General features: G+C 39.9%; 2 protein-coding genes across 4 annotated transcripts in view; one reads left to right on the forward strand and one right to left on the reverse strand.

Moving 5' to 3' along the window:
- POLA1 (DNA polymerase alpha 1, catalytic subunit) overlaps positions 1-11002 on the reverse strand; it is a 282474-nt gene extending 271472 nt beyond the window's left edge. Inside the window, exons 1-4 of one of the 2 annotated variants that reach the window (XM_033117633.1) lie at positions 10817-11002; positions 6425-6549; positions 2059-2155; positions 880-960 (exon numbers count right to left, since the gene is read on the reverse strand). In XM_033117633.1, the coding sequence (XP_032973524.1) occupies positions 880-960; positions 2059-2155; positions 6425-6549; positions 10817-10841 (328 nt within the window). In that variant the 5' untranslated portion in view covers positions 10842-11002. The remainder of the gene's footprint in view (positions 1-879; positions 961-2058; positions 2156-6424; positions 6550-10816) is intronic. The other variant, XM_033117628.1, reaches the window with a different exon arrangement.
- Positions 11003-23725: 12723 nt separating this feature from the next.
- Positions 23726-27030, forward strand: part of PCYT1B (phosphate cytidylyltransferase 1B, choline) — a 115740-nt gene continuing 112435 nt past the window's right edge. For both annotated transcript variants that reach the window (XM_033113141.1, XM_033113143.1), the window contains exon 1: positions 23726-24004. In XM_033113141.1, the coding sequence (XP_032969032.1) occupies positions 23933-24004 (72 nt within the window). In that variant the 5' untranslated portion in view covers positions 23726-23932. The remainder of the gene's footprint in view (positions 24005-27030) is intronic.

Genomic DNA, 27030 nt, shown 5'->3' on the forward strand with positions numbered 1-27030 from the left:
TCACTTTAAATTTCAATTACACAAAACAAGTTGATTACTCTAAGTTCTAAACCTTGTTGTAGTACTGTACTATTCTCAAAGAGCTAAAATTAAAATTCTAACTACAGTACTTCAGTAGGAATCAAAAGACATCACTTATTGTCGCAGCCCTCAAAATCAGCAAGTTTACAATGACCACACGAGGGGCAGCCAGATAGCTCAGTTGGTTAGAGCGAGAGCTCTCAACAACAGGGCTGCCGGTTCGACTCCCACATGGGCCAGTGAGCTGCACCCTCCACAGCTGGATTGAAGACAACAAGCTGCCACTGAGCTTCCAGTGGGGAGGCTGGATGGCTGAGTTGGTTAGAGCGCGAGCTCTCAACAACAAGGTCGCCGATTTGACTCCTGCATGGGATGGTGGGCTGTGCCCCCTGCAACTAAGATTGAAAACGGCGACTGGACTTGGAGCTGAGCTGCGCCCTCCACAACTAGATTAAAGGACAACGAATTGGAGCTGATGGGCCCTGGAGAAACACACTGTCCCCCAACATTCCCCAAAATTTAAAAAAAAGAGAAAAAATAAAGGAGACATACTTTAAAAAATAAATAAATAAAATAAAATGACCGCACAACTGAAAATTCTAAAATAAGTAGAAGACAAAATTCTTTGGACAACAGAGACGTGAAACTTCATTTCCTGGTGATATTTTTGCATTTTACATTTAATTTTCCAAATAATTATGCTCCTCTCAATAACAGAACATTTTCTACACCTTAAAACAACTGTGGTAGGTCCTTTTCCCTTAGAGGAAACAGTATCAAAGTACTAAGTCATCTCAAGTTTTACGCAATTCTTTAAATCTCAAAATGGCACTGTCTTAAAAAACAAAACGTAGGTACCTTTCTCACGGGAATCAAGGGCGTCATCTTCAAGGTCATCATCAAAAATCTCTCGGCCATCCTCCACATAACCGATACCATCTGCAGGAACAAAATTGAATACTGAGAGCAAATTTCTAAAAGTGGCCAATAATATTTCAGCCATTAACAAACACACAAAAACCTTCATACCCACTCAGGCATTCTCCTGGCCTGTGCCCTTTTGAAGTGCAGCAGAATCCTGTTTAAACAAGTGTCAGACAAAACACAGCATCCACACAGGTTTCTGAGTCAAAACCAAAGGATATACGACACAGGCATCCCTCGTCTTACTACGCTTCCCTTTATTGTGCTTCACAGATGTTGGATTTTTTACAACTTAAAGGCAACACCCTTCACCAGCAAAGACTGCAACTTACTTTATTGCGATACTTGCTTTATTGCAGTGGTCTGGAACCGAACCTGCAACCTCACTGATGGACACATATGCCCGTACCAACTGAGGTCAGCGAGGGAAATGACGTGGCCCACAGAATCAAAGTTTGCCACAGTAGGATACTTTACAGTAGGCTTACTCCACCAAAAGAATAAAACATATAAGAATCCAATGACAAGCCCAGAAAAGCACCTCAGTCTACAGGGAAAACTGGCCATATAGCCAAATCCAACTATAGACGTAGAAACATAAATACAGTCACAGGCGCAACCTACAGCTCCTCCCTGAGGTCAGCATTCACATGCCCCAGAAGTCACACCGCAGCAGCAAGAACCACGAGCTTTCCACAAGGAGCGTAGGAATGTCAGGACTCCCCTTCATGTGGTGCTTTCCACTGCCCGAGGTACTCATCACAGACAGCCCCCTGTACTCCTCACAGCCATTCTATGAGGCAGGCAGTTTTCTTATCCCCCCAGACGTGGGGATTCCACCCAACTGTGTGGCTCCACCCAATGTCTACACAGCCATTTCCTGGAGGATTTATACTATATCCTCAGGTGTGTGCCTGGCTTCTCCAAAATGCCCCAGAGAAACTATCTATTGTACTGCTTCCACACCCTCAAATACTGTATTTGAGGAAAATCCAAGCCAAATGTATGATCTTAACAGAGCCTTACATCTGCCCCTGCAAAGCAACTCCACCGCATGAGAACGGAGGAGACGCATCTGAGACAGTGCCTGGCGGGCAATTTCTTCCCACGTACCGTCATCCACGATCCAGTCATCATCCTGGCGGGCCTGAACCAGCCTTGAATACTGTTCTTCATCAACCTCCTCATACACACTTGTGAAATCTTCAACCTGCCATCATACAAGTTTGAGAAAGCTTCAAATGGAGTGAAAGTGTTAAACAGCTCTGATGAAAAAAATTGTCAAAATTGAAACTGGAATGGCAGCCTGAAGAAGTAGCTGCAACCAAATCATGAGTTCTGACATTCAACACCACTACACGGTTTTCCTTAAATAGACATCAATTAGCTGAGTATTCCTTTTAGGTGGGTGTTAACATAAGATATTAAATGATTCCATTAGCATAATACACTTGTCACACCATCAATTACTCATCTACTTCATAAAAAACAAACTGAATTATAGCCAATTCTTCATTAGCTGCTTTGGGGATTATTCACTTATAATTTCTAGACTGGTTTCTCCTGTCTGTAAGGCATGCCACCTCCCTCTCCACTAGCTCATGTTGCCCTGTGAACAGATGATAATTTTAGTAACTGTTCAACCAACCAAATATAATTCAAAAGGAAATACCTCCCCTCTTCATCCATTAGCAAAACATATTCTATATTCTGCAGGTACACTAGAAACGGCTTTTGAGTGATCTCTGTTTGAATCACCACTGATCCCCCACCATTCTCAGGTCTCTATACTGCAGAGACAAAGGTTGAGCTACTGGAAGCAACTGACGTGTCCATCAACAGACAAATGGATCAAGATGGTATCTGTACACACAATGGAATAGTACTGAGCCATAAAAAAGAATGTAGCCTTGCCATTTGCAACAACATGGATGAACCTTGAGGGCATTATGTTAGGTGAAATAAGTCAGACAGAGAAAGACAAATACCATATGATCTCACTTACATGTGGAATCTAAACAACAAAACAAAACAAAACCAGACTCATAGGTACAGAGAACAGACTGATAGTTGCGGGGTGAGGGGGTGAAGTGAATCAACAGATACAGACTTCCAGATATAAAATAAGTAAGTCATGGGAATGTAGTACACAGCGTGAGGAATATAAACCATAATATTCTATCAACTTTGTATGCTGACAAATGGTAACTAGACTTATTATGGTGATCATTTTGTAATGTATATAAAGTCAAATCGCTATGCTGAACCTGAAACTAATATAATACTGCATGTCAATTATACTTCAATTGAAAAAAAACAAGGGGCGGCCAGGTGGCTCAGTTGGTTAGAGCGCGAGCTCTGAAGAACAGGGTTGCTGGTTCGATTCCCACTTGGGCCAGTGAGCTGCGCCCTCCGCAACTAGATTGAAGACAATGAGCTGCTGCTGAGCTTCCGGAGGGGAGCCGGATGGCTCAGTTGGTTAGAGCGCGAGTTCTCAACAACAAGGTTGCCGGTTCAATTCCCGTATGGGATGGTGGGCTGTGCCCCCTGCAACTGAAGATTGAAAACGTGACTGGACTTGGAGCTGAGCTGCGCACTCCACAACTAGACTGAAGGACAACGACTTGGAGCTGATGGGCCCTGGAGAAACACACTGTTCCCCAATATTCCCCAATAAAATTTATTTAAAAAACAAACAAAAACAAACAAAAAACACTGAGCTACTTGGAGAGCAAGTCCAGAGAGTGGCAAGTCTTCCAATCACACAAGCTGTCCAACTGCTAGAGGGTCAGAACACCACGAATTACTGGCGGAATAGAGCAGACCACCTCAACACGGTGGAAGCAATAAACGGAACACATACACACCACGGCTACAGCTGCTGTGGTGACAGACCATTGACTTCCCAGATGAGAATTTGGTGGGCTGGTGAGCAAGAACTCAGATACCTCGTTAAAAATTTCCCCCTTCTCTTGAAAGCTCTGCCTTTTCCAGTGGGGCTCGAGAAAATGACTAGCTCCACCTGAGAAGCTAGCACCCTAGGAAAACACACTTAGACAAGGAGCTTTGAGAGCCCAATGGGCAGAGCTGACTGGATTTCTGCCACACCTACAAGGCTTATAATTACAGGACTAGGCTTAGTTTTCAGCACCTGTTTATTCTATGGAGATCACTAGCAACCATTGATTTGGCCTTCCACCATTTGATAACAGAAACTACCTACCCTACCAAATTAAGTTTTTGACAACCCAAACACAAACTAGTCCAATTAACATTACTGTACTGACCAATTGGGGAGGCAACTGGCAAGATAATTTTTGTTGGTTGAAGTCTATGAGGCATACTTTGTCTCTTCTTATTTAAGCAACTCACTTATATACTATCAAAAAGGTACCACAAAACTATTTTAAAATATCCTTTTGAGTAACAAGTCATTTTGACTTTATCACTGAAAACATTGCAACTGCTCAGCATGAACTCTTAGAGCCATGCAATTAACATCAGTGATTAAAAGGAAGTCACTCACGTTGCGTCAACATCTGAAATACCCCAAAGAAATCCTTTAGAGAAGTACCCACATTAAAAATGCTTTACTCCTGCTTTACTGCAATCCTTTCAGCAGCCCTTTATGATCTGGCCGACTCACTTAACTTGAATGAATGGTGCTAAAGGACAAAAATCCTCTTCTACTAGTTTAATTGCCCAATATAGTACAGGCCATGGTTAAACACACATATTCTGAAGCCTGGGTTCAAATCAAGACTCCGCCACTGTGAGCTCAGATAGGTTAGCTGTGAAATATTGTTCATCACAGTATCTAACTTTATATGACTATTGGAAGGATTAAATAAATAAACATATTTGTAAAAGCACTTAGAACAATGTCAGCAAAAGAAACACATTAGTTGTTATAATTTTCTAGTGTTAATTAATCACTTTATGGCCCTGTAGCAGTTAAGATACTCAGAGAACGTGTTGAAGGTGAAGCCAGATAAGTTGTGCAGACAGTAGTAGCCACTCTGTTTTTACCTGTGGGCCACAGACAGTGAATAGAGGAAATAGCCAAACGGACATAACATTCAACCTTACACCAGGGCGCCGCAGAAGGAAGGCCCAAGTCCCCACCACCCCACTCATTCCCCTTGCAAATGAAATTAGGAAAAACAATTCTTTCCAAGGAGAAGTAATGCTTCTCTAGACTGCTCAATACCTTAAGAGTAAAGTAAAAGCAGCTCTGAGGTCCTCCAACAAAGTCATGGAACTAACCAGATACAGTGTGCTTAATAAGGAAAAAAATATATACAAGGTGGGATCAAACAATACGGTGAATGTTTAAATAGGAAAATGTATTACAGTAAAAGCCACATTGCCATTAATCCCCCTCAAATATACTTCCCCTCGCTTTGTACACACTTATCCCATCATTCTTGCCCCTTTCTGAAGCAGTTCTGGAAGTCCTCTTTTGTGAGTGTCCTCAGTTGTGCTGTAGCGGCTGCCTCGATGTCCTGAATCAATTCAAAACGTTTACCTTTCATGGCCATTTTGACTTTGGGGAAGAGCCAGAAGTCACTCGGTGCCAGAACCAGTGAATAAAGTGGATGAGGGCATATCATAATGTTTTTATTTGACAGAAATTGCCATATACCAGAAGCGATGTGTGACACGGAGTGTTGTCATGATGGAGGATGATTTACGGCACATTTTAAAACACACCTTCTCTCAACCGTAGCTCACACCCGACTGACTGCACTGAACAAGATGAAACTTGTCACACACAGTTACTGAGATTCAACACGCCACTTCCCATATTGAAGATCCCTGCCTTTCCGTTAGATGGCACTCGGCAACAGCATTCACTGTATTTTGTGATCACAACAGAAAGACGTGTCACATATCACTTCTGGTATGGCAATTTGTGTCAAATAAAAACATTACGGTGTGTCCTCATCCTACTTATTCACTGGATCTGGCAACGCGGGACTTCTGGCTCTTCCCCAAAGTCAAAGTGACCATGAAGAGAAAACATTTTGGATCGATTCAGGACATCGAGACAGCCTCGACAGCACAACTAGACACTCACAAAAGAGGACTTCCAGAACTGCTCCAGAAAGTGGCAAGAATGATGGGATAAGTGAAGCGAGCGGGCATATTTTGAGGGGGATTAATAGCAATGTGTCTTTTACTGTGATAAATTTTAATTTAAACATTCACCATAGTTTTTGATCACACCTCATATAGCTGCTTTCATTTCAGAATTGTAAAGGCATCTGTAAAGTGCCTCACAGGAACTTTAAGGGTCAAGCAGTCTCTCCATAATCTGTCAATCTACCTCATGCCCTTGCTTGTTCAATATTAAGAAATTACTATTGTAACAAGCTTGAAATATATACATATTTCAAATCAGTGACATAGATGACATAAGACTACCTAAAGGCTATGAAATAGATGAAGCACAGCAGGAAAAAAAATGGTTACTTACTTCATATTTATACTTCTCACCAGCTTTAGCCTTTTTCAATCTTTCCAGAGCTTCCTGGCGTCCTTTCTTTGATTTCTTTTCTCGCCGGGATCGAGAGACTACAAAGCTTCCTGAATCTGACACAGCTGGGGAAAAAAAGCCAAATTTATATAAGGTGTTATGAAATTGTCAGCCATCTTCCCTGAAAAACAGAGGAACTCTTTTCTTCCTCCAAAAAGAGGAAAATACCAAATTCAACTAACTGATATCTCCTAGAGACACTAGAGAAGGGAGATCAGCCGTTAGTCCATAACCTTTCCATTAGAAATGAGGGGCTTTAAGTAGTTATAAAAGGACATCATTTGTATTTTATTAATCAACAACACTTGAAAGGTTTTAAGGAGCACCTGCTCTTTGCAAAAGTACTAGGTGCTCTGAGACTCAAATATCAGAAAGATATGCTGCCAAACTCAGAGAACTTAAAATCTAAAATGGAAGATAAGTAGCAACTAATTCACTCTAAAACAGTCTTTAGAAGTAATGCATGCCCCAACAGAGGTTCAGATCAAGTATCTAGAACTTCAAAGGAGGGCTAAATTGGGGTATTGGGAGAATTTAACAAAGATGATTCTGAGGAGATTCTTGATTCCTTCACTGATTTGCAGGCCTTGCTCAGTTGGTTATGACATTAAAGCATGATAGTGAAAAATTAAAAAGGTTAAAGCGTGTTTGTCGAAAATTACTGAAATACCAGAGGGCCTCGGTGTTCATTCATTTAACTTTTGAATTATTCATGCTTTGGTCATTATAAACTGACCACCCACATACCAAAAAGATTTCATCCATGGAATTAAGACTTTCATATACCAGCTGGAATAACCAAGTCAAGTGAGACAGGGCTGCCTGCCATGAGTTAGGCTCAACATGATTGCCTTCTATGTCTGTGAAATTGATATTTTATTGTATTTGGTGATAATTATTTTATAAAGTGGAGTAGGCACAGTAAAAGAAAAGTATTGATAAAAGGCATCCTAAAAGCTCCAAGCCACTGGAAAATTCACAACAACATTAAGCTGTTTGACTAAGTGTTTCACTGAAATAGAAGATGCAATTTAAAGAACATGTACCAGATGCTGGCAGTCACTATTGAAAACTGTATCTTAAAATTAGAGGCCGTATTTCTTCAAGCTTCCTGGAAATGGAATCTTTCTTTATAACATCTCAGTCTATTGTTTGACTTTCACATGTGACTTTTAAATCCATTTTCAGAAAGGCATTAAGTAAAAATTAAGGAATGTAGGTACTTGGTGATGACAGCCACAAAATCTTGGGTGTCACTCAAATGTTTTCCAAAAATCATGAGCAGGCCTACATGAAGAGGTTTGGAGATTACTGAACATGACCACTGTGAGTGAAAAGTTGGTCTCAGTGTCTTCCCTTTAAGGTTCCTTTAGATTATCCCAACAAAATCTCTAGGTCTTCAAATGGACTTACTCCATAGGAAATAATGTGCCACGCTACAATGACAAGACAGAGTTGCCTGTCCTCGAGGGGCTTAAAGTCAAGTAAAGCAAAGCACCTGAGGCTCCCACCATCATATAAACAGGGTGCCATATAAAAGGTCAGAACATGATACTGAGGAAATGTAGAAAAGAGAGCTGTTAATTTTGCCTGGGAAATCAGGGAAGGCTTCACAGGAAAGGTTTCCAACACAGACCCAGGAAGAGGAGTAGAATTTCAGAGTACAGGGTAAAAAGTGGCACAAGCAGAAGAAAAGGTATGAGCCAGATTACAATGGCCAGATTAAAATGACAAAAAGGCAAGGTGTATTCAGAAACTGAGAGAAAGTCAGTGTGGAAGGTAAGATATGATGACAGTGTAGAATGAGTGGGAGAATGAGGTTAGGGAGAAGAGCACAAGACAGCTCTGCCACTTACTGGGTGACAATGAGAACACCAGTTAACCTCTCTGAGCTGCAGTGGCCAGCTGTCTTCTTGTTTTAAGCTGTCCAGCATCTGAACTTGTTTGTGAAATTTCCCCCTTAGAAGTCTGATGGGACACAAAGCCCATGTCCTATTACAGAAGCTGAAAAGGGAACCGCTGTTTCCCAGACACCCTCACAGCTAGGGCATGGGCATATAAAATAGGCTCTACCAATAGGAACGTCTGCTCAGACTTGAAGTTGGAAGCTAGTGTCACAAGGAAAAGGGCGGGCTGAGGGAAGATTCTAGAAGTAGCAACAGCTGCAAGAGGATTAAGTACCTGGGGCAACAGTGCCAGCAATGTTAACTACAGCTATAACCTCAAGTACTTGGCTATGGTTGGCAATGACCTCCTCACTGAACCAGTTTTGTGGCAGGATTTTAATCACTATTCCTGGCTGAGCAGCCACCAGCTGGCTCTCCCGTCCTCCTAGAGTTTCTGTGAACAACACAATATCCTTCTAGTAAATTCCTTTTCTGTTTAAATCAGCTAGAGTTGGTTCCTATAGCTAGAGGATCCTCAAGGTCCTCATCTGTGAAATGGGGATAATCAGGTCCGCTTCAGCAACATAAGAGAAGCTAATTTAATGTGTGTGTAGATACAGGGTACACGTGTACACACACACACACACACCCTAGTAGTACTGTGGTCTAGCTTCTAGAAAGCAAATAAAGCAAAGCAGCTTTCTCAGGGAAGCACCAATATAACACTGCATATAATTCCTATCTTAGCTCCATGAAGACAAAAAGCATGTCCATCTTACTTACCATTGTAACACCAGAGCCTGGCAGAATGCCTACGCCTAGCAGGTACCTAATAAATATTTGCTGAATGAACCACTGTACCTGCTTTATTTAATCATTAAATTCTCCCTGATCTTGTTTCATATATAATAACAGCAAGTTATAATAAGACCTTTCAACTTTTCACTGCCACTGTCAAGGTACCCCCACCCTCTAATACTTAAGGAGGAAAAATGGCCTAGATTTTCCTTTTTTGGAATATGCTTCACATAGGTAAGTTAGCAAAAAAGAAGAAGCATGAAAAAATCAACTTACAAAAGTTTAAATATTTGGTTCAAAATTACCATCTGGAGTAGCCCCATTGGTTGGGAGCTGGAAAGGAGCAGACCAACACTACCAGGCAGCAACAATCTTTCAGGTAACAATCTTTCAGTCTGCTCTAAAGAAAAAATTCCAGTCACAACTCCCCAGCAACACTTAATCAACACCATGACTTAAGAGGGGTCTCAAGATTGCACGGTATCCTCCAAAGAGTGATTTCTTGATGCTCACAGATGTCATACAGTTTTTAGGGTGAAGAAACGGCTCAGTGGCAAATCAGGGCTGCAAAGACTGTTCACATACTCACATCCTACATCCCATTTGTAATCCACGCTAGTCGATTCTCCAAAATAAATTGTCTTAAAAAACGCAAGGCTAGAAGAACAAATTGAAATCTGATTCACAACTAGGTGAATGTAAAGAAAGCTGATTAGGAAGAAAGTTCTCATTAATGGTGAGGTATTTGAGTGACAGGAAATGTGACACTTGAGCAAAAAAGCGCAGCATGATTTTAAGTTAGAAGTTTGATGAAGTTAAGTCACACTTTAGTTGAACGCTGTTCAAAAAATCAGAAATCAGACAAAGCCATTTGCGTGTTTTGTATTCTATTTTTGGAAATAAAAGATTACCACTGAAAACGGAGTGATACAGGGCATCCAAAATGCTGCTGAACTGATGCATTTTTTCAGAAGCCTCACCAGAAATGACTAGATTGTGAACACTATTTCTGTGCAATACTTGAAGAACTTTCCATAGAATTTGAAAGAAAATTGTTAATGCATAAAGTAGAAACCAAGTACCTAAAAAGACAAATTGCAAAAAAAATAAAAATGAAAAATTGCATTTGTATCTTCTGGCTACAGCACTTGAGCTTTCTTTTCTGCTTAGTTACAACATAAAACAATTTTCCAGGCAGTTTCTATAAAAGGGATGGCGTACTTCTGTCCTAGCCCTCAAGCATACTTGGGGCGGCAATATGAAATACTTTCGGCCAAGACTGTACCCCGCGGGGGCCAGTCTCGATATAGGTGTGCCCAGCACGTGGGACGCGATAAACCAAAAGGAATAAAAAGAAAGGCACGCTAGTGTGGAGACCCAGAGTGACAGAGGTGACGGAACGTCCCAGACAAAAAGCCCCGCAGTGGGGTTGCCAGGAGCAAAGGGCCCTGCAAGGAAGCCCCATCTGACGCCAGTACGTCCAGCTCTGGAAGACCAAGGTCCGCGCCCAAGAACACCCGCAGGGCGATTCGGCAGAGCGCCTAAGGAAAAATAAAACAGAGACCCACCCTCGAGTCCCCACACCTGCAATCACTCCACAGTCCCCGACCCCACATTCCCAACCCGACCCCGAGCACCCCCAGCTCACAGTCATCGCCGTGCACGGGCGCCATGGTCCCGGAGTCTCCCGATTCCGCGCCAACCAGCCCAAAACTGGCGCGGGGGCCGAGACAGGCGCCAGCCTGAAAGCCAATCAGCGGCTCCGAAGGCTGCGGACTTCCGTCCGGAAGGCCACTGACGTGTAGCGCCGCGTCGTGCCCCGCCCTCGGCCTTCCCGCGGGCGCGCGTTTCGCGCCGTGTGATTAACCCTAAGGGAAAAGCACCAGCTGAGCGGAGGCCGAAGGGAACAGGAAAAAGAAGCGGTCGGGCGCTGGAAAGGGGCCTTCTGGAGACTCGCTGCGCAGGCGCACCTGTGCTGATGGGAAAAGATTTGAGTGCGTTGGAGTAGGGGCTCTTTGGTTCTGAGAGATGATTTGCCGGGAAAAGAGATGCGGGCTGGCAGTAGGCTGGACGTGGTTGGACCGGTTTCCCAGGACCCTGGGAAAGCGACTGCATCCTGCAGCACAGAGTCTGGCCTGATACTGTGTCAGAGTGTGGACACAGTCGCTGTATAATACATATATTATAGATAGATAGATACAGATATAGATAGATATCCAAAAAAGTATACATATTTTAAGACAGGAAAAAAGCTGTATTAAAATTGTAGTACTCAATACACACCGGTAACAAAAGATGAAAACAAGTCACGTTTGACTTCTGCAATTACAAGAGGTACTCAATTATCGTAATTTTAACAGTTTTTTCCTTTCTTAAAATGTGTATACATTTTTTTGGCACCCTCTTTATATACATATATACCAGGGGTGCCAATATATATATACACATTTTAAGAGATGTTATCTATGCTCAAGCAGAAGTTCGCTGTAATCAGAAGTGTCTGGACACTGATGGTAACCACTGTGAGCACCTCTTGTAATTGCAGAAGTCAAACGTGATTTGTATTCATCTTTTGTTAACAATATATATTGAGTATTACAATTAATATAGTTTTTTTTCCTTTCTTAAAGTGTGTATACATTTTTTTGGCACCCTCTACACACACACACACACACACACACACACACACACACTGACCACATAAAGCTATATGCACCATACTAACCAAATGACCAAAAGTAGCATCACCAATCAATAAGGGGCAATCATATACCTCTTGATGTGATGCACTTAGAAAAAGGAACATCACCTATATAGTCTTCGTGCAAAAAAATGTTTAACCTGAACCTACCTACCCATGAAGACATGAGATGTATTCAAAGTGTAGGACTATCTATAAAACATCTGGCCTGTACTCCTGCAAAAGTCAATGTTATGAAAGACAAAAAGGGTGTTAGATTCTTGTACATAGTACAAAGCATGCAATGTATGCGTCTCATTTATTGTTTAACAAACAATAAGAACAGAGACATCGGTATGTATATCTTAACTAAAGAACACGTATTAAACCAAGAACTTAAAGTGAGAACCATCTGAGTACCATTTTATGTAGAATTAATTTTAGCCGTGGAGGCCAATGCATCTGAACCCTTTTCTCAAACCCACTAGTGCATAATGCTTTTGGCTCCATACCCCTAGAGAGCAATATTAGATCCATGCCCTCAAGTGATTCATCATGAATTATAGACCAATGGGCAAATCTTTTGTGATAACTGAGCCCTGGATCATAGCAAAAATATGCAATGTCATAGTGAATAAAACTTGCCCCAAAGACAAGTAGCTATACTAATGCTTCAGAACCTACTCAACCAGCTGCATGAACTAACACTTGGGAATGGAAAACCAGAATTCATCTGGGAATTATTAAAGGTATTGGAGCAAAGTTAAGAATTATGAGCTAGAACATCAATCATATAGTCAATCAATAGTGAATTTTAGCAGAGGATGGCAGCATGAGGATTTCTTACTTTATCCTTAAAGTTTATAAAGTTTACAGTAGTAGTTTATAGGCCTTAAAGTTTATAAAGTTTACAGTAGTAGTTTTATAAGGTTAGAACATTGATTCTCAACTTTGACTACAAATTAGAATTATCTGAGCAGTTTTTCAAAGTTTCCAGTGCCCTTCCGGACCTATTAAATCAGAATTTCTGATGATGGGATTCCAATGTGCAGCCAAAGTCTAGAACAAAGAGTCTAGACAAGGTATTGCTAAACCTTAGAATCATCAGCAGGATGCATAACCCAGACATAAATATCCAGTCGAACAATATGTGGTCACATATGCCTGGACACATCTTTTTTCATCAGGAAGGAGAGCTCATCTCCCACCTATTCTAAAGACTTTCACTCTATAATGTCTTAGAGCATTTAGTACTGTGTCTTCCTATGAATGGGATGATATCTGGGTTACCTAAAAGACACTTATGTAAGGCCAGCAGTACTTTAAAAGATCATCCTGGAAACAAAAGGTGTTCAAAAGTGGGGGAGGGGAGCATATCTCCTAGATCACACATTACTAGCTAGGTAAGCCTGCTGAAAAGTTATGTATGTGTGTATAAATCTGAGGCTTTCCAAAACATATATGTTATTCTTAGATCAAAAACAAAGGTTATGTCTTAATTGATCTTTACTTTCATTTGCCTCGATTGGCATAATCAATGGCTAGCTACACATGATGACTCACTATGTTATATCTATTTGTACCTCTTTAATACATTGAGTATGTTTCTAAAAATTCATGTTAATATTTGTTTGTTTTTTTATATGTTGTAGTCTGCCTTACATTTTCAATTAAGCTTTTAATTTTGAGATAGTTGTAAATTCACATTCAGTTATGAGAAATAATACAGAAAAATCCCATGTATCCTTTACCCAGTATCTCCCAATGGTAACATCTTGCAAAACTATAGTACCATATCACAACCAGGACATTGACATGGATACAGTCAAGATACAGTACACTTCCATCTCTAAGGATCCCTTATGTTGCCCTTATACAGTCACACCTGCTCCCCTCCTGCTCAACCCTCTACCCCCACCCCATCCTTAACCATTGGCAACCACTAATCTGTTCTCCATTTCTGTAATTTTGTGAACAGGTCTTTGTATGGACATGTTTCATTTCTCTGGGGTAAATACTTAGGAGTGGAATTGCTGTGTCATGAGGTAAGTATATGTCTAACTTTAAAATAAACTGCCAAACTGTTTTTCCAAAGTGACTGTGTGCAATTTTACATTCCCACCAGCAGAGTATGAGAGATTCAGTTGTTCTGCATCCTCGGCAGCACTAGCAGTTTTTATTATCTCTTGCACTTCCCTGATGATTAATGATGTTGAGTCTTTTTAGTGACTATTGGCCATTTGCAACTGTTTTTCTGCATTTGTTCTTTGTTTCTCTCAGTTCTACTTCTCTGGTTTGGTTTTTATGAAGCATTTTATATTATTACATTTTATCTCCTCTTGGCATATCATTTATACTTCTTTCTTAAAAACTTTTTAATGATTTACCTAGAGTTTACAATATACATTGAAAAATAATCTAAGTCCACCTCCAGATAACATTGTACTGCTTCATGTGTGGTGCAGGTACCTTATAACTGAGTATTCCCAATTCCTTCCTCTCATCCCTTGTGACATTGCTGTCATTCATTTTACTTATCCATACACTATAATCACCCAATACGTTTTTACTGCTTTGTTTCCAACAAAGCTATCTTCATAAGAAGAAAAAAATTATTTTACTTTCATATATACCTTCTCTGATGCTCTTCTTTATGTAGATCCCAGTTTCTGACCTGTATCATTTTCCTTCTGCCTGAAGAACTTCTTTTAACATTTCTTACAGGGCATGTCTCCTGGCAGTGAAATCTCTCAGTCTTTGTCTGAGAAAGTTTTTATTTCACCTTCACTGTATTTGTGTGTGTGTGTGTGTGTGTGCGTGCACACATATGTGCACGCACATGTGTGCGTACATTTTAACAGCTTTTTTTAAAAAAACCATTCGTATAATGAGAAGTTATTTGAAAGCTGCTCTTTAAAAGAAAAAATGTGAATGCATAGTAAACAGCATTTAATTTGCTACAGTGGAATAATCTCTCAAGAATGGTAATAATCTAAAACAGTGAAAAAAATTCACAATCATTAAACAGGCCTCCATCTTTTGATATTAAATAAATGGACAAGATCTAAACAACACTAAATAATGAAAAAGTTTCAAAGTTGGCATGTTTGTTGTATCAATATTTCAGAATTCCATAAAAGATTACAAAAATCAAAATAATGAATTATGAACAAGTAAGATTGAAAAACATAAACAGAATTATTACATATACACAATAACAGGAATTAAAATGAGGGTCTATATATTTTCATGCATATTTTTTGTTCTCTTGGCTTTATACATAATCACAATCAGAATAAATGAAGTCAAGAACATTTCTGATCATCGCTCAGAATTGTTTTAGGATTTCAAAATATCTTGTTGCTATTATTTAAGCAAGTAAAAAGAATTTGTTCTATTTCTTAAATTCTACAAGTTGTTCCCAACCGTATCTTCCTTCTTCACTTTTGAAGGGTAATTTCACTGGATATAGAATTCTAAGTTGGCAGGTGTATTTTTCACAACACTTCAGCGATTTCACTCCACTCTACACTTGCTTGCATGGTGTGATATTGTAATTTATAATAAGAAATACATATTTGGTCTTCCTCCCCATTTCTGGCACAGAGCTCCTAAAACCCTTAGAATTTCCTAAGTAACGAGAGTCATAAAGATGTCTTTTGTTATATTAATGGGGAGACTATTGGACTAGCACCTAAGAAAAGGATGGGAGCTGGTTGCCAGTGGAGCCAACCATGTGGTTAGAAGATTGGAACTTTCAGTCCTACCCTCAACTTCCAGGGAGGGGAGAGGTGCTGGAGATTGAGTTCAATCTCCAATGGTGAACGATTTAATTAATCCTGCCTATGTAATGAAGCCTCCATAAAAAGCCAAAAGGAGGGGCTTTGGAGAGCTTCTGGGTTGGTGAACATGTGGCTATTTGGGGAGAGTGGTACACCTCTCTCTACTACTAGGAGCCTCCATGCCTTCTCCCACATACTTGCCCTATGCATCTCTTCCATCTGGCTGTTCCTGAGTTATAACCTTTCATAATAAACTAGTGATCTCTTATTTCTCTTAGTTTTGTGAACCACTCTAGCAAATTAATCAAGCCGAAAGAGGGGGTGGTGGGAACCTCCAATCTATAGCAGGTCGGTCAGAAGCGCAGGTGACAACCTGGACTTGGAACTGGCCCTGAAGTGGGTGTGTTGCCGAAGGGGGTCAGTCTTGTAGGACTGAACCCTTAACCTGTGGAATCTGATACTATCTCCAGGTAAATAGTGTCAGAATTGAGTTGAATTGAACACCCTGCTGTTTTCTGAGAATTGCTTACTGGTGTGAGGAAACTACCCCCCCCCACCACCACCACACACCACACACCACGCACCCTCATTGGCACACATTGGAAATTGGGCCTGAGAATGCTTATTATGTGGAATCTGATGAGAAGCTCATGTTAATTCTTATCATTATTCTTCTAAAAGTAAAGTTTCTCCCATCCACCCCCCACCGCTGCCTTCCTTCCAGATTTTCACCTTCTCCTTTGTTTCATTGCAGTTTGAATATGATATTCCTAGGTGTAGTTTTTATTTGTTTTTGTTTGTTTGTTTGTTTTTGTTATTTATCCTGCTTGGTGTTCTCTGCGCTTCCTGGATCTGTGGTTTTGTGTCTGTCATATTAATGATATAGTATATGTAAAATTCTTGACCATTACTACTTTGAATATTTCTTCTGCCCTGTTTTCTCTTTCTTCTCCTACTGGTATTTTGATATTGTTCCCCTACTCCTTTCCCTGACTATAGCAGTTTCAATCTATTTCCTCAAAGCTTTGTTCTTTGTTGACTATGGTTGTTTTTATTTTTCCTTAGGTGAGACAGGAAGGCTGGGGAGGGCTGAAATTCCCTTCCCTAAGCAGGGATAATATTGCAGAATTGCCCTTTGACAAAGTCTTGCCCTCTAACATAATCTCCCCACCTCCCAGAGAGTAGTAGGCCTTTGTGATAGAGAAGATTCTGGAAAGGTTTCCTGATGGCTATTCTTCCTCTTCCCCCTGCCAGGGCTTCCAGGGGATCTTTCTCAGATCCTCAAGATGAAAACCGGGGTGGGGGTGGGGGGTTACTGGAGAACAATCCCACAAAACTATGTGGTCCTCCCTATAATTGCAGCCCCCAGGAATTTCTTAATCTCATGCTAGTCCATATTCACCCTCCAAGAATTCATCAAATTTACCATTTAAGTGTTCCCACCAGATTGTGGTTCCAGCAGCTTCTGTTCCAGGTAAGCAGATCTCAGCTGTGAAGCTCTGTATGTGCCTATCTCTCCAGATTTCAGGATGGCAATTTGCCCTGTTATCTCAATCCTCCAATGTGTCTTTAAAAAGCCATTAATTTTTAGTTTATCCATATTTTTCTTGATATAAGGATGGTAGCAACAACTTCCAAGCACTTTACATGTAGGAGCTGAAACCAGAAATCTCATGGCCATGTCCTATACATATTCTTTGACGAACTATTTATTCAAATCTTTTTAAAAATTATTTGTCCAATTATTAATTATAGGAATTTTTATACATTCTACATAGAAATTCTTTATAAATTTTGTGTTTTGCAAATATTTTCTCCCAGTATTCAGCTTACCTTCTCATTTTCTTAGTGTGTCTTTTGAATACCAAATGTTTTTATTTTTTATGTAATTCAATTTATCCATTTTTTTCCTTTATGGGTTCATGCTTTTTTGTGTCCTAGCTAAGAAATCTCTGCTCAACCCAAAGTCATAAAGATTTTCTTCTATGTTTTGGTCTAGTAATCTTATGGCTTTTACATTCAGGTCTATGATCCATTTCATGTTAATTTTTGTATATAGTGTGAGATAAGGATTGAGGTTCTTTTTTTTTCTTTTGCTTATAGATATCCAATTGTTCTGGTACCACTTTAATTTTTAATTTTTAATTATGGTAAAATATACATAATATATAATTTACCGTCTTAACCATTTTAAAATATGTAATTCAATAGTGTTAAGTACATTCACAGTGAACAACCAATCTCCAGAACTTTTTTTCCAACTCAAACTGAAACTCTATGCCCATTAAATAATAACTCCCGCAGGCCCTGGCAAGCACCATTCCAAAACTTTCTGTCTCTATGAATTTAACATTCTAGATACCGCATATAAGTGGAATCATATAGTATTTGTGTGTGTGTGTGTGTGTGTGTGTGTGTGTGTGTCTGGCTTATTTCACTTAGCATAATGTCTTCCAGCCTCATCCATGTTGTAGCATGTGTCAGAATTTCCTTCCTTTTTAAGGCTGAAAGATATTTTTTTGTATGTATAAACCACATTTTGTTTATCCATTCATCTATCAGTGGACACTTGGGTTGTTTCCAGCTTTTGGCTATTTTGAATAATGCTGCTATGAATGGCATGTTTTTTTTAAAGGCAGTTTTTTACCACTGAATTATCTTGGTATTTTTATCAAAAATCAATCTATCACATATATGTGGGTCTGTTTCTGGATTTCCTGTTTTGTTCCATTTATCTGTATGTCTATACGGATGACAATACCATGCTGTCTTGACTACTGTAGCTTTTTAGGAAGCCTTAAAATCAGGGAGTCTGAGCTCTCCGACACTGTTCTTTTATTTTTTCACTATTGTTTTGGCTAATTTAAGTCTTTTGCATTTCCATATAATTTTTAGGACCAGGTAGTCAATTTCTACCAAAAACCTTGCTGGGATTTTGATTGGGAATGTATTGAATCTATAGGTGAATTTGGAGAAAATAGTTTTTTTTTTAAATAATTTTGAGTTTTCCAATCCATGAATACAGTACATTTCTCCCTTTTTGTAGGTTTTCTTTCATTTTACTCAGCAGTCTTTTAAGTTTTCAGTGGACGTCACTTCCACACATTTGATTAAATTTATCCTTCAGTGTTTCATGTTTTTGATGCAGTTTTAAATAGGTATTGTTTTTTAAATTTAAATTTCCAATTGTTTGTTGCCATCTAAGATTTTAATGCCAAGCCAAAACAGATGACCTGACTGTCTGTCTTTCCCTTTACTCAACTAGGGCTGGTGGCACGACTGTGGGAACACAGTTTTTGTTCTTTGGCATTTCTGCTGAATTGTCATTTATGCAGAGAGGAGTTTGGAACACTGTTACTGAGCCGCCCAACATTTTCTTTTAGAGCCCAGCATGGAGAAAAGCAAAGCCATTTCTAAATTGGCATCTTGGTTTCAATTCCAAGACCCTGGCACAAAGTTTTTTAACTATCTAGATTTATTTCAAAACATTAGAGTTTATTTTCTTAAATCAAAAGTTTGTAAATGTTATACGTTGCTCTTTTTCTCTGTAGATTTTCACAGAACATCTAAATGTGTTTCTCTTATAATCACCAATTGATGCAGATGGATTGTCTACAGTCTGGAATATTTGGAGATGAAGAAGTTCTTAGAAATCCTTTAACTTGTGGCCCCTCCCACAAGATAACTTCTTCAAGATTCACAGTTGAAGGTAAAGACTCACTTTTGCCTTGGTTGGTGAGAGAATGGAGGAGAGGAAAGGGAAAAGGAGAGAAAGATACAACAAGCCAGGTTTTCTGCTCAAACACAGAAATTTTGCATCATGAATGGGCTGCTGGCAAACAGCAAAAAGCCGTGGGAAAGATGTGGAGGAAATTACAAAATATATCATTTTCAGATTTTCTGAATATATCAAGTCAGTTCTGGCAGGATGTCAGTTTTTCTGTTAGAAAGAAAAATGTCTGTAAAACCCCAGCAATCCATTAAAATAATTGTTATGAGGCGAGGGGAAGAAAAATTATTTCTGAGTTACTCGGCTCATCACTGTAACATCTTAGAGTTTTGTTAATGGCCCAATGGATGAACAAATATGTGTCTTTGCTTAAAGCTTTGTGCTTTCAGCAAGTTTCTACAATTGGATTTATTGAGCATCTACTTTGTGTCAAGCCCTCAACCATGTGAAAAAAATTTAATTTTAAAATTTAAAACTCCTATGTGCCTAAAAAGAAAGTTAATACATTCCAGAAGTCATTGCTCCCTACAATTTCTCAATGCATCTACTTTTCTTTGATACCAGCTGTTCTCCAGATCTAAACTCTATTCTCAGCATTTATTCATCTGCCCCCAGTCCTTTCAGGATTACCTCCCACTGTCAAATCAGATGGCTTTTCTTTGTGCTGTTCTCCTATCCATTCAAAGTCAAATTGAACAAGAAGAAAATAGTGCAATTTTGATGCCAAATTAATTTTTTCATTAACAAAATATTTATTGAGCACTTAATGTGCCAGGCACTCTTCTAGGCACTGGGAATATCAGCAGTGAAGCAAAGTCCCTGCCCTTTTCTTCTCCTGAGAGAGAGAGATAATGAACCAATAAACACAATATGTCCCTTGGCAATAAAAAAACAGGAGCAGGGGGAATAGCGCACGATAAGTTGAAGGTGGTAAACTAGATTGTTAAAGTCAGGAAAATAGTCTATTTGACAGTACCTCATAAACTGATTTATAATTCTGTGAAGGGTGGTACTGCTGTAATTGCCGCCATTTTTTTTCACATGGTTGAGGGCTTGACACAAAGTAGATGCTCAATAAATCCAATGGCAACAGTTATATGCAAAAGACCAAAATTCTACACTTGAATTTGAATGTGTCTTGACATCATGTGGATGCAGTATGTTTTTAGTCCATACTTTAGAAATGCAAAGTCCATACTTTGCATTCCTTCTTCAGAACTATTGCTAGCTAATTCCAGCAGATCCGAAAAAGCAAAAAGGCAAGGGTCACAGGTAGTCCGTTTCCTCTAGGAGCAAAGAGGTTGCCAATTCCTCATCTGTTCCCTGACTTTATCTCAGGACTAAGACCCCCAAAACAGTCTTAGGGGAACTCAACAGTCAAAGAGATTCTAAGCCCAGTTATCTGGCATACACACAGCCAATGATGAGAGGCACTTATAAAATGCTTCAAGGATTTGTTTATTCATTTAACAATCATTTTCGAAGAAGCAATTGTTATATACCAAGAACTATGCCGGAGGTGGAGCAAATTGTTCCACCTCGGTCCAGAATCTAGCCCCCAGCCACTTAGATTCAGAAATCTTAGATACAATCAGATTGTTCATACATTCAGAGATGATCAAACCTTTGATGACAAACTACCTGTATTTAAAATAACAAAAAATGCTAATTAATTCATTAATTTCTACAGTGACTTAAAATACCTATATGTGGACCTGCTCCTCACATTTGTGGGGTAATGACAAGAATATAAATATAGGCCCATATATCATATGTCTAAATACTTAAAAGTTTGAAATCTTGCTAACAAACTGTGTGTGTGTGCTGCAGACCCATTTCCATCTCTGTGGGACTGCACAACTAGGCTCCACCCACCGACACAATTCTCAGAGCTCTGGAGCACCCCGTGTGGTAAACCACTGGGAGTTGTTCACAGGGATCCCCTGAGATCTTTTTAGTTCATGAGACTCTCAAAAGTAGAGAAGACCTCAGAAAGCCACCAGTAAGTGTTCAGATAATAGACACCTTCAGAATCCAAGGGTAAACAGTGTAATATATTGACCTGACTAGGTTTGTGATAAGAATACAGTATGTAGTTGTATTGGTAGCTCTGTCTCCATTCTATTTGCTTTATAGTCCGAATTCATCAAAACCTATCCTCTCAACGTTCTCATGTTCATGACAAATAATCACCTACTCTAAGCAGGAATTCACTGAGGGCATAGATTGGCAGTGAGTCTTCTTTTGGATGTGAGATAAGAAGCTTGGAAATATAATCAAATGCACTGTTATTCAAAGAGATGACAACAAGAGGTAATTTCAAAACAAGCCTCTTGTGAACCGTTAGGTCTTAATGACACAAGTGATTTTTCCATTACTGAGAAGAGCAAACTAATGCAAATAGAGATAGATGATGTTTTCCTGACAGTTGAACCAGACTTCAGTATAGTTTCAGAGAAACCTTTCGTTCGAATAGATCTACGCTGCAATCAAATTGGGCCATCATTTCAATGGATTCAGGGAACCATTCTGGAAGAAATAATGTGCCCAGGACTTGGGTTTTTTTTTTTTTCTCTCTTAGTTTACTATCTGGAACCCACCCCTGGGGTGTGGCTTACCTCTGACGGCCCATCCCAGCCTCCATGGGGGATGATCCATGGAGGATAAGAATGTGGATGAAGGCAGAACATAGGAATGAAGAAGGAAGAGGTATCTGCAAAAATGCTTGGATCTGAAAAGAAGTGTTGCAGGGTGAGGGCTATAGCAAACTGTGGGGAGAAGTCCGATACAAATATAGTTTCTATTTCCTTGGGTTCCTCAGTTGCTTCTAGACTCAAGTTCATGGAGTTTTCTCCCTGTTGCCCTCTAAAGTTTGGTCATGCTGAGTATTCTCTCCTAACAATCCTCGTATCATTTGGAAAAATAAGTGCATCAGTCCTAGTTCAGTCAGAGAAGCAGAACCACTTTGAGCTGTGGAGGAGGGGATTTATTAGAGGAAATAGACCTGGCCAGCTGTGAGTGGGGTTAAGGGAGTGGAGGTCCAAGGGGGAGTTGGAGGATGGGAGAAGCCACCCACCCACCTGGCAGTCAGAAGCCAAGAACATCCAGCTGCCAAAGTGGAAGCCCACAGGAAGCTATGAGAAGCTGCTCCTATCTCTAGCTGCACAAATGTCCAATGGTAGGTCCGGGGCTGCTATTGGTCAGCAAAGTGAGCAGCTGGGAAGATCTGGACCCAGAGTGAAGGAGAGTGAGGACAAGGTGGGACCCTCTGTTCGTCACCACACCCAACCACGACAACCTTTGGAAAGTAACGACTGCTGCTTCACTCTCGCCTTTCCAAATCTTGTGCAAATTCCCCTTTTGGCCAACTCTAGCCCAGAGCCATAAGGGAAGGGGGTCCTTGGAAATGTGATTCTAGCTCACCAAATTGGCACACTACACACAGCCACGTTAGTAAACTAGCAGCTAATTCACTCACAGAGCTCCCCCAGCAACTGGCACAGCAGCCGGACAGAGAGAACGTGGGATGGATGGATGGATGGATAAATGGATGGATGGATGGATGGATGGATGGATGGATGGATGGATGGATGGATGGACAGACGGAAAGGTTGAAAGGATCCTTCAACTGATGAGAACAAGTTTCAGTGGAATATGTGAGAAAGCGAAAGTGAGTTTTCCTGCTAGCATGGGACACAGGAAATCTTTACATGGCTAAGGTGAATTTAGATGGACAGCAATCTTCATTCTGAACTGAAGTATAATCCTCTCATTAACAGTCAGCATCCACAGTTCCCATAGCACCTTGCTGCAGCTAGATTTTAAGAGAATCTTTTCTTGGAAAGGCCCAATACGTGCATGTTTAAAGAGTTTTTACCACACCATGTTATCTGAAGGGAAATCACCTCAACACAAATGTATGAAAATTCTACATAGTTTAAAATGCACAAATTCTTTATCAGTGGTACTTAGAATAGCTCCTTGGAAGAGAGAAAATGTTTATTAGAATCAAAGTATGCGTGAGAGATTTATTTTCTCTCTCTTTAGTCTCCTATTTAAAGAAAAGCGCTGATTGTATATTGACACTTAAAGTCTTGACTACTTTTTATCTTGAAAAAAAGAGAAAATATTTGTCATTCCAGGAGCATAATCAGTTGAGCCGGCACACAATGACATAGTTAATTCACCAACGGAATTTGTTGCCATAGCTCCAGTGAGGGACAGGGTACATTGAACAATGGCCTTTTTCACAAGTGCAGTGTTCACCACAACCTGCCTGGCCCCACACAACAGGCCATCAGAGTTCCAGTCCAAAGCACAGCAATTGTCAACGAACAACAACCCACGGGGGGGACAAGAGAGGCTTGTGGAAAGTAACACAAGAACGCCCAGCAACTTGGATCTCTGCTTATTCAATCATTGGGACATGACTAGCTCCTCCAAGCTTATTTTTGAGCTTACCTTTGGTCAAGTGCTCTGGTAAGTCCAGAGAAAGGAAAATGTCACACTGTGATTCAAAAGAATTCCAAAGAGAGGACACTAGAAAAGAGGGAAAGCATATCAGGAGCAGACATGGTGGGCCACCAGGAATGCAGCATGGAAGAGGACATCCAGGACAGTTGCACTCCCAAATTCTGGCGCAAGGTATTGTACATGCTTTCTTACCGACTTTTGCCTCTTTGAATATCAAAGGAGCTTCAAAAAGTAAAGTCCAATGTAGCTGTGAGTGTAATGGACCTGCGCTAATTAATAGAGTCACACTCAAAGTGGAATTATTACCCTCTCCATCTTAAAATGATACAAAAGGAAAATTGTGGTTAGTATTTCGTTATCCCCTTACTGAGTATGCAAGCTCCCTGGATAGTTAGATGACAGGAACAAGTTCTCTTTCCAAAAAAAAAAAAGTCAAATCAGGATGAGGAAATGTAGGTAGGTAGTTCAAGGGGAAGAACAATGCTGTGGGAACCTGGGGACATTGGAGAAATGTTTTAACCAAATGTTCATTACCCTCTACAACAAGAAATTCTCCTAATAGAAAAGTCATAAAATCCTGATTACAACACCCATTTCTGAATTCCTTGTAATGCAACTGGCACGTAAATGAGATCACTTTCTATGGTCTTTTATCTATTTGGAGGGGGTTGCCTAGGGGGATGTGCAGTTCGGTGGAGCCTTGTTAAACCAAATGAGTTCTGGATGAAAAAGTTTAGGCGGTGGGACCAAAATAATAAGGATTCCAGGTGATGTGAAGAAGAGGTTAGAACCAGGGGAAGCTTCCTAGCAATGATGTAATTTCTCGGCTTCACAGGAAAGCTGGCGTCACACCAGTCCTGAGGGTGGTTTTTCAGGCCTCAGGACACCGGCCCTGCTGTAACCTTCCCACGCCCCTTGGAGTGGCTGTGGATGGCTGGTTAAAGCGCCACATATATGCCTCAGAAAGTAGTCTGGGTCCATATCCACTGGTACTTGAGCTACGACTGGAAGGCCGTTTATCCCAATTGGTCCCTTCTCCCGTTCGCCTCCATATTGTCTCAGATTTGGAGAAATTTGTATGTTGAAGACTCATGAGTTTTACCAGCTCATTTTGTTGAGTTAATGGGGGAATCAGTGGGCATTTCAGTCATTCGTTCAGATGTGGAAAATTAAGATGATGTTTCTATGTCCAGTCATGGAGAATTAAATCTATGCAAATATCACTCTGTACTCCCATACTTTTTGTGATTTGAAAAATAGCCAAAGGTTTGTAATCTCATGGATCTCCCAATAGTGTCACTTGTCACTTATCATCATAATAATGGCTGGCAGTTTTAGTCCTTAGTAGGTGGCACGCCCTGTGCTAAGTACTTTACATGCCTTATTTCATATGACCACATTCAATGAAAGTGCTCAAGCTCCTAATCACTAGCCAATCCTATTAAATTGTGCCTCAGTTTCTCCCAGTTAAATGGAATGGGTTTATTTCACCTCCTTGAGCAATCAAGATGAAGTCCATTATTGATTGTAACAATAATAAAGAAGTGATTTCATTGACATTTTAATCACGCTTTTTAGTTTTCAATGTACTTTTCATACACAAGCTGACCTCAACTTCTATAAATTTAACTTTCTGACTGCCAGCCCTTATGTGCATTATACATTGATACCTCCAAGCTGACACATGACCATTTCTGGCTATTGCTAATAGTGCTGCTTACTGGCCAATAATTATAAGCATTGTCATTAAATATTGTATCTGAATGCTGAGGATAATTATGAATTTAATAACATTTTTGAGCTCTCTAGGAATGCAAATTCCCTTTAACCAAGAGAGTTGGTCGTTCAGTTCCCAAATATTTAACTTTGGTACTTGATTGGCACTTATTTAGAAATACCTAGGAGAATGACTGAACTTATCTCAATTCCTCTTGCCCAAATCCGGTGAGGAAGATATTATTTATATTCCCATTTTTAAGTGAGAAAATTGAAACTCACAGCGGTTAAGTAAATTATCCAAGGTAGTAAGGGTAGGGCTGGAATTCAGGTTCTTGGAATCCAATTTCACTTTTCTTTAAGCCTATACTGTCAGATAAGTTAACCACTACCACATGTAGCTGTTTAAATTAATTAAAATTAAGTAAAATTTAAAATTCAGTTCCTCAGTCACACTAGCCACATGTCAAGTGCTCAGTAGCCACTTGTGGCTAGTGGCTACCTTATTTGGACATCTGGACAGCGCAGATATAGAATATTCCATTGTCGCAGAAAGTTCTATTGGATAATGCTGCTTTAAGTTGTAATGTCTCTTTTAGGTATATGTTGACACATGTCCTCAAAATATATTGCAGTTCTGTTACAAGTAATATTGATTTAAAATTTTACAGTAAAATCTCATTCATTTGAAGTCTCATTTGCATAGCACCAAGTTAACTTTGATCTGAAAATTAATAATATAGATAAGAGTCAAGGAGACATTAAACACACTTCAGAGACCAAAGATTTTTAAGCACCATCAAATAACTCCAGAAGCACTCACTTAGATGCAAGCAATTGATATGATAATTACACATCATTTTTATTTATTCATTAAAACAGGGATCCCCTAAGGTGCCCTGGTAGGAAATAATGTGGTTAGCCTTGTTCTTTTTAGCAACTCTCCTGCTATTTCTAAATTCTATGTAAAATCCTTTTATACTACGTATTTACCTTCCTCTCTTCCTTTGGATCATAAAGTAAATTGGTAGCATAAAATACTTTCACACTGAAATTTTTACTAGCTCAGGATCTAATTCCAAAGCCCTTGCTTCTCCCACTATCTCCCAGGATTCCCTGGAAGGAGCATTCCTGTGGGCCTCCCAGAGGGCTTGGCACATAGTAGGGGTTCCATAGATATCTGTTGATTGGCTGACAGAGACTGTTCTTGCAAGATGTTAGTCATTGGAGTACACTCTAATTTTGAACAGAGAATTCATGAATCAAAATGAAAACTGGCTCACATTTCTTCTTTTCCTTTTACTGGTCTTTGCTGCAAATCTTCATGGTGAGATAAGGATTTCCATTCCCACACCGCCCCCCGACACCCCCAGCCCCAGGCAACCACAAATCTTACTGTTATATGGATTTGCCTATTCTAGACATTTTATATAAGTGGGATTATACAATATGTGGTCTTTTGTGTCTGGCTTCTTTTACTT

Source organism: Rhinolophus ferrumequinum, chromosome X, assembly GCF_004115265.2.
Source record: "Rhinolophus ferrumequinum isolate MPI-CBG mRhiFer1 chromosome X, mRhiFer1_v1.p, whole genome shotgun sequence".
Lineage (NCBI taxonomy): Eukaryota > Metazoa > Chordata > Mammalia > Chiroptera > Rhinolophidae > Rhinolophus > Rhinolophus ferrumequinum.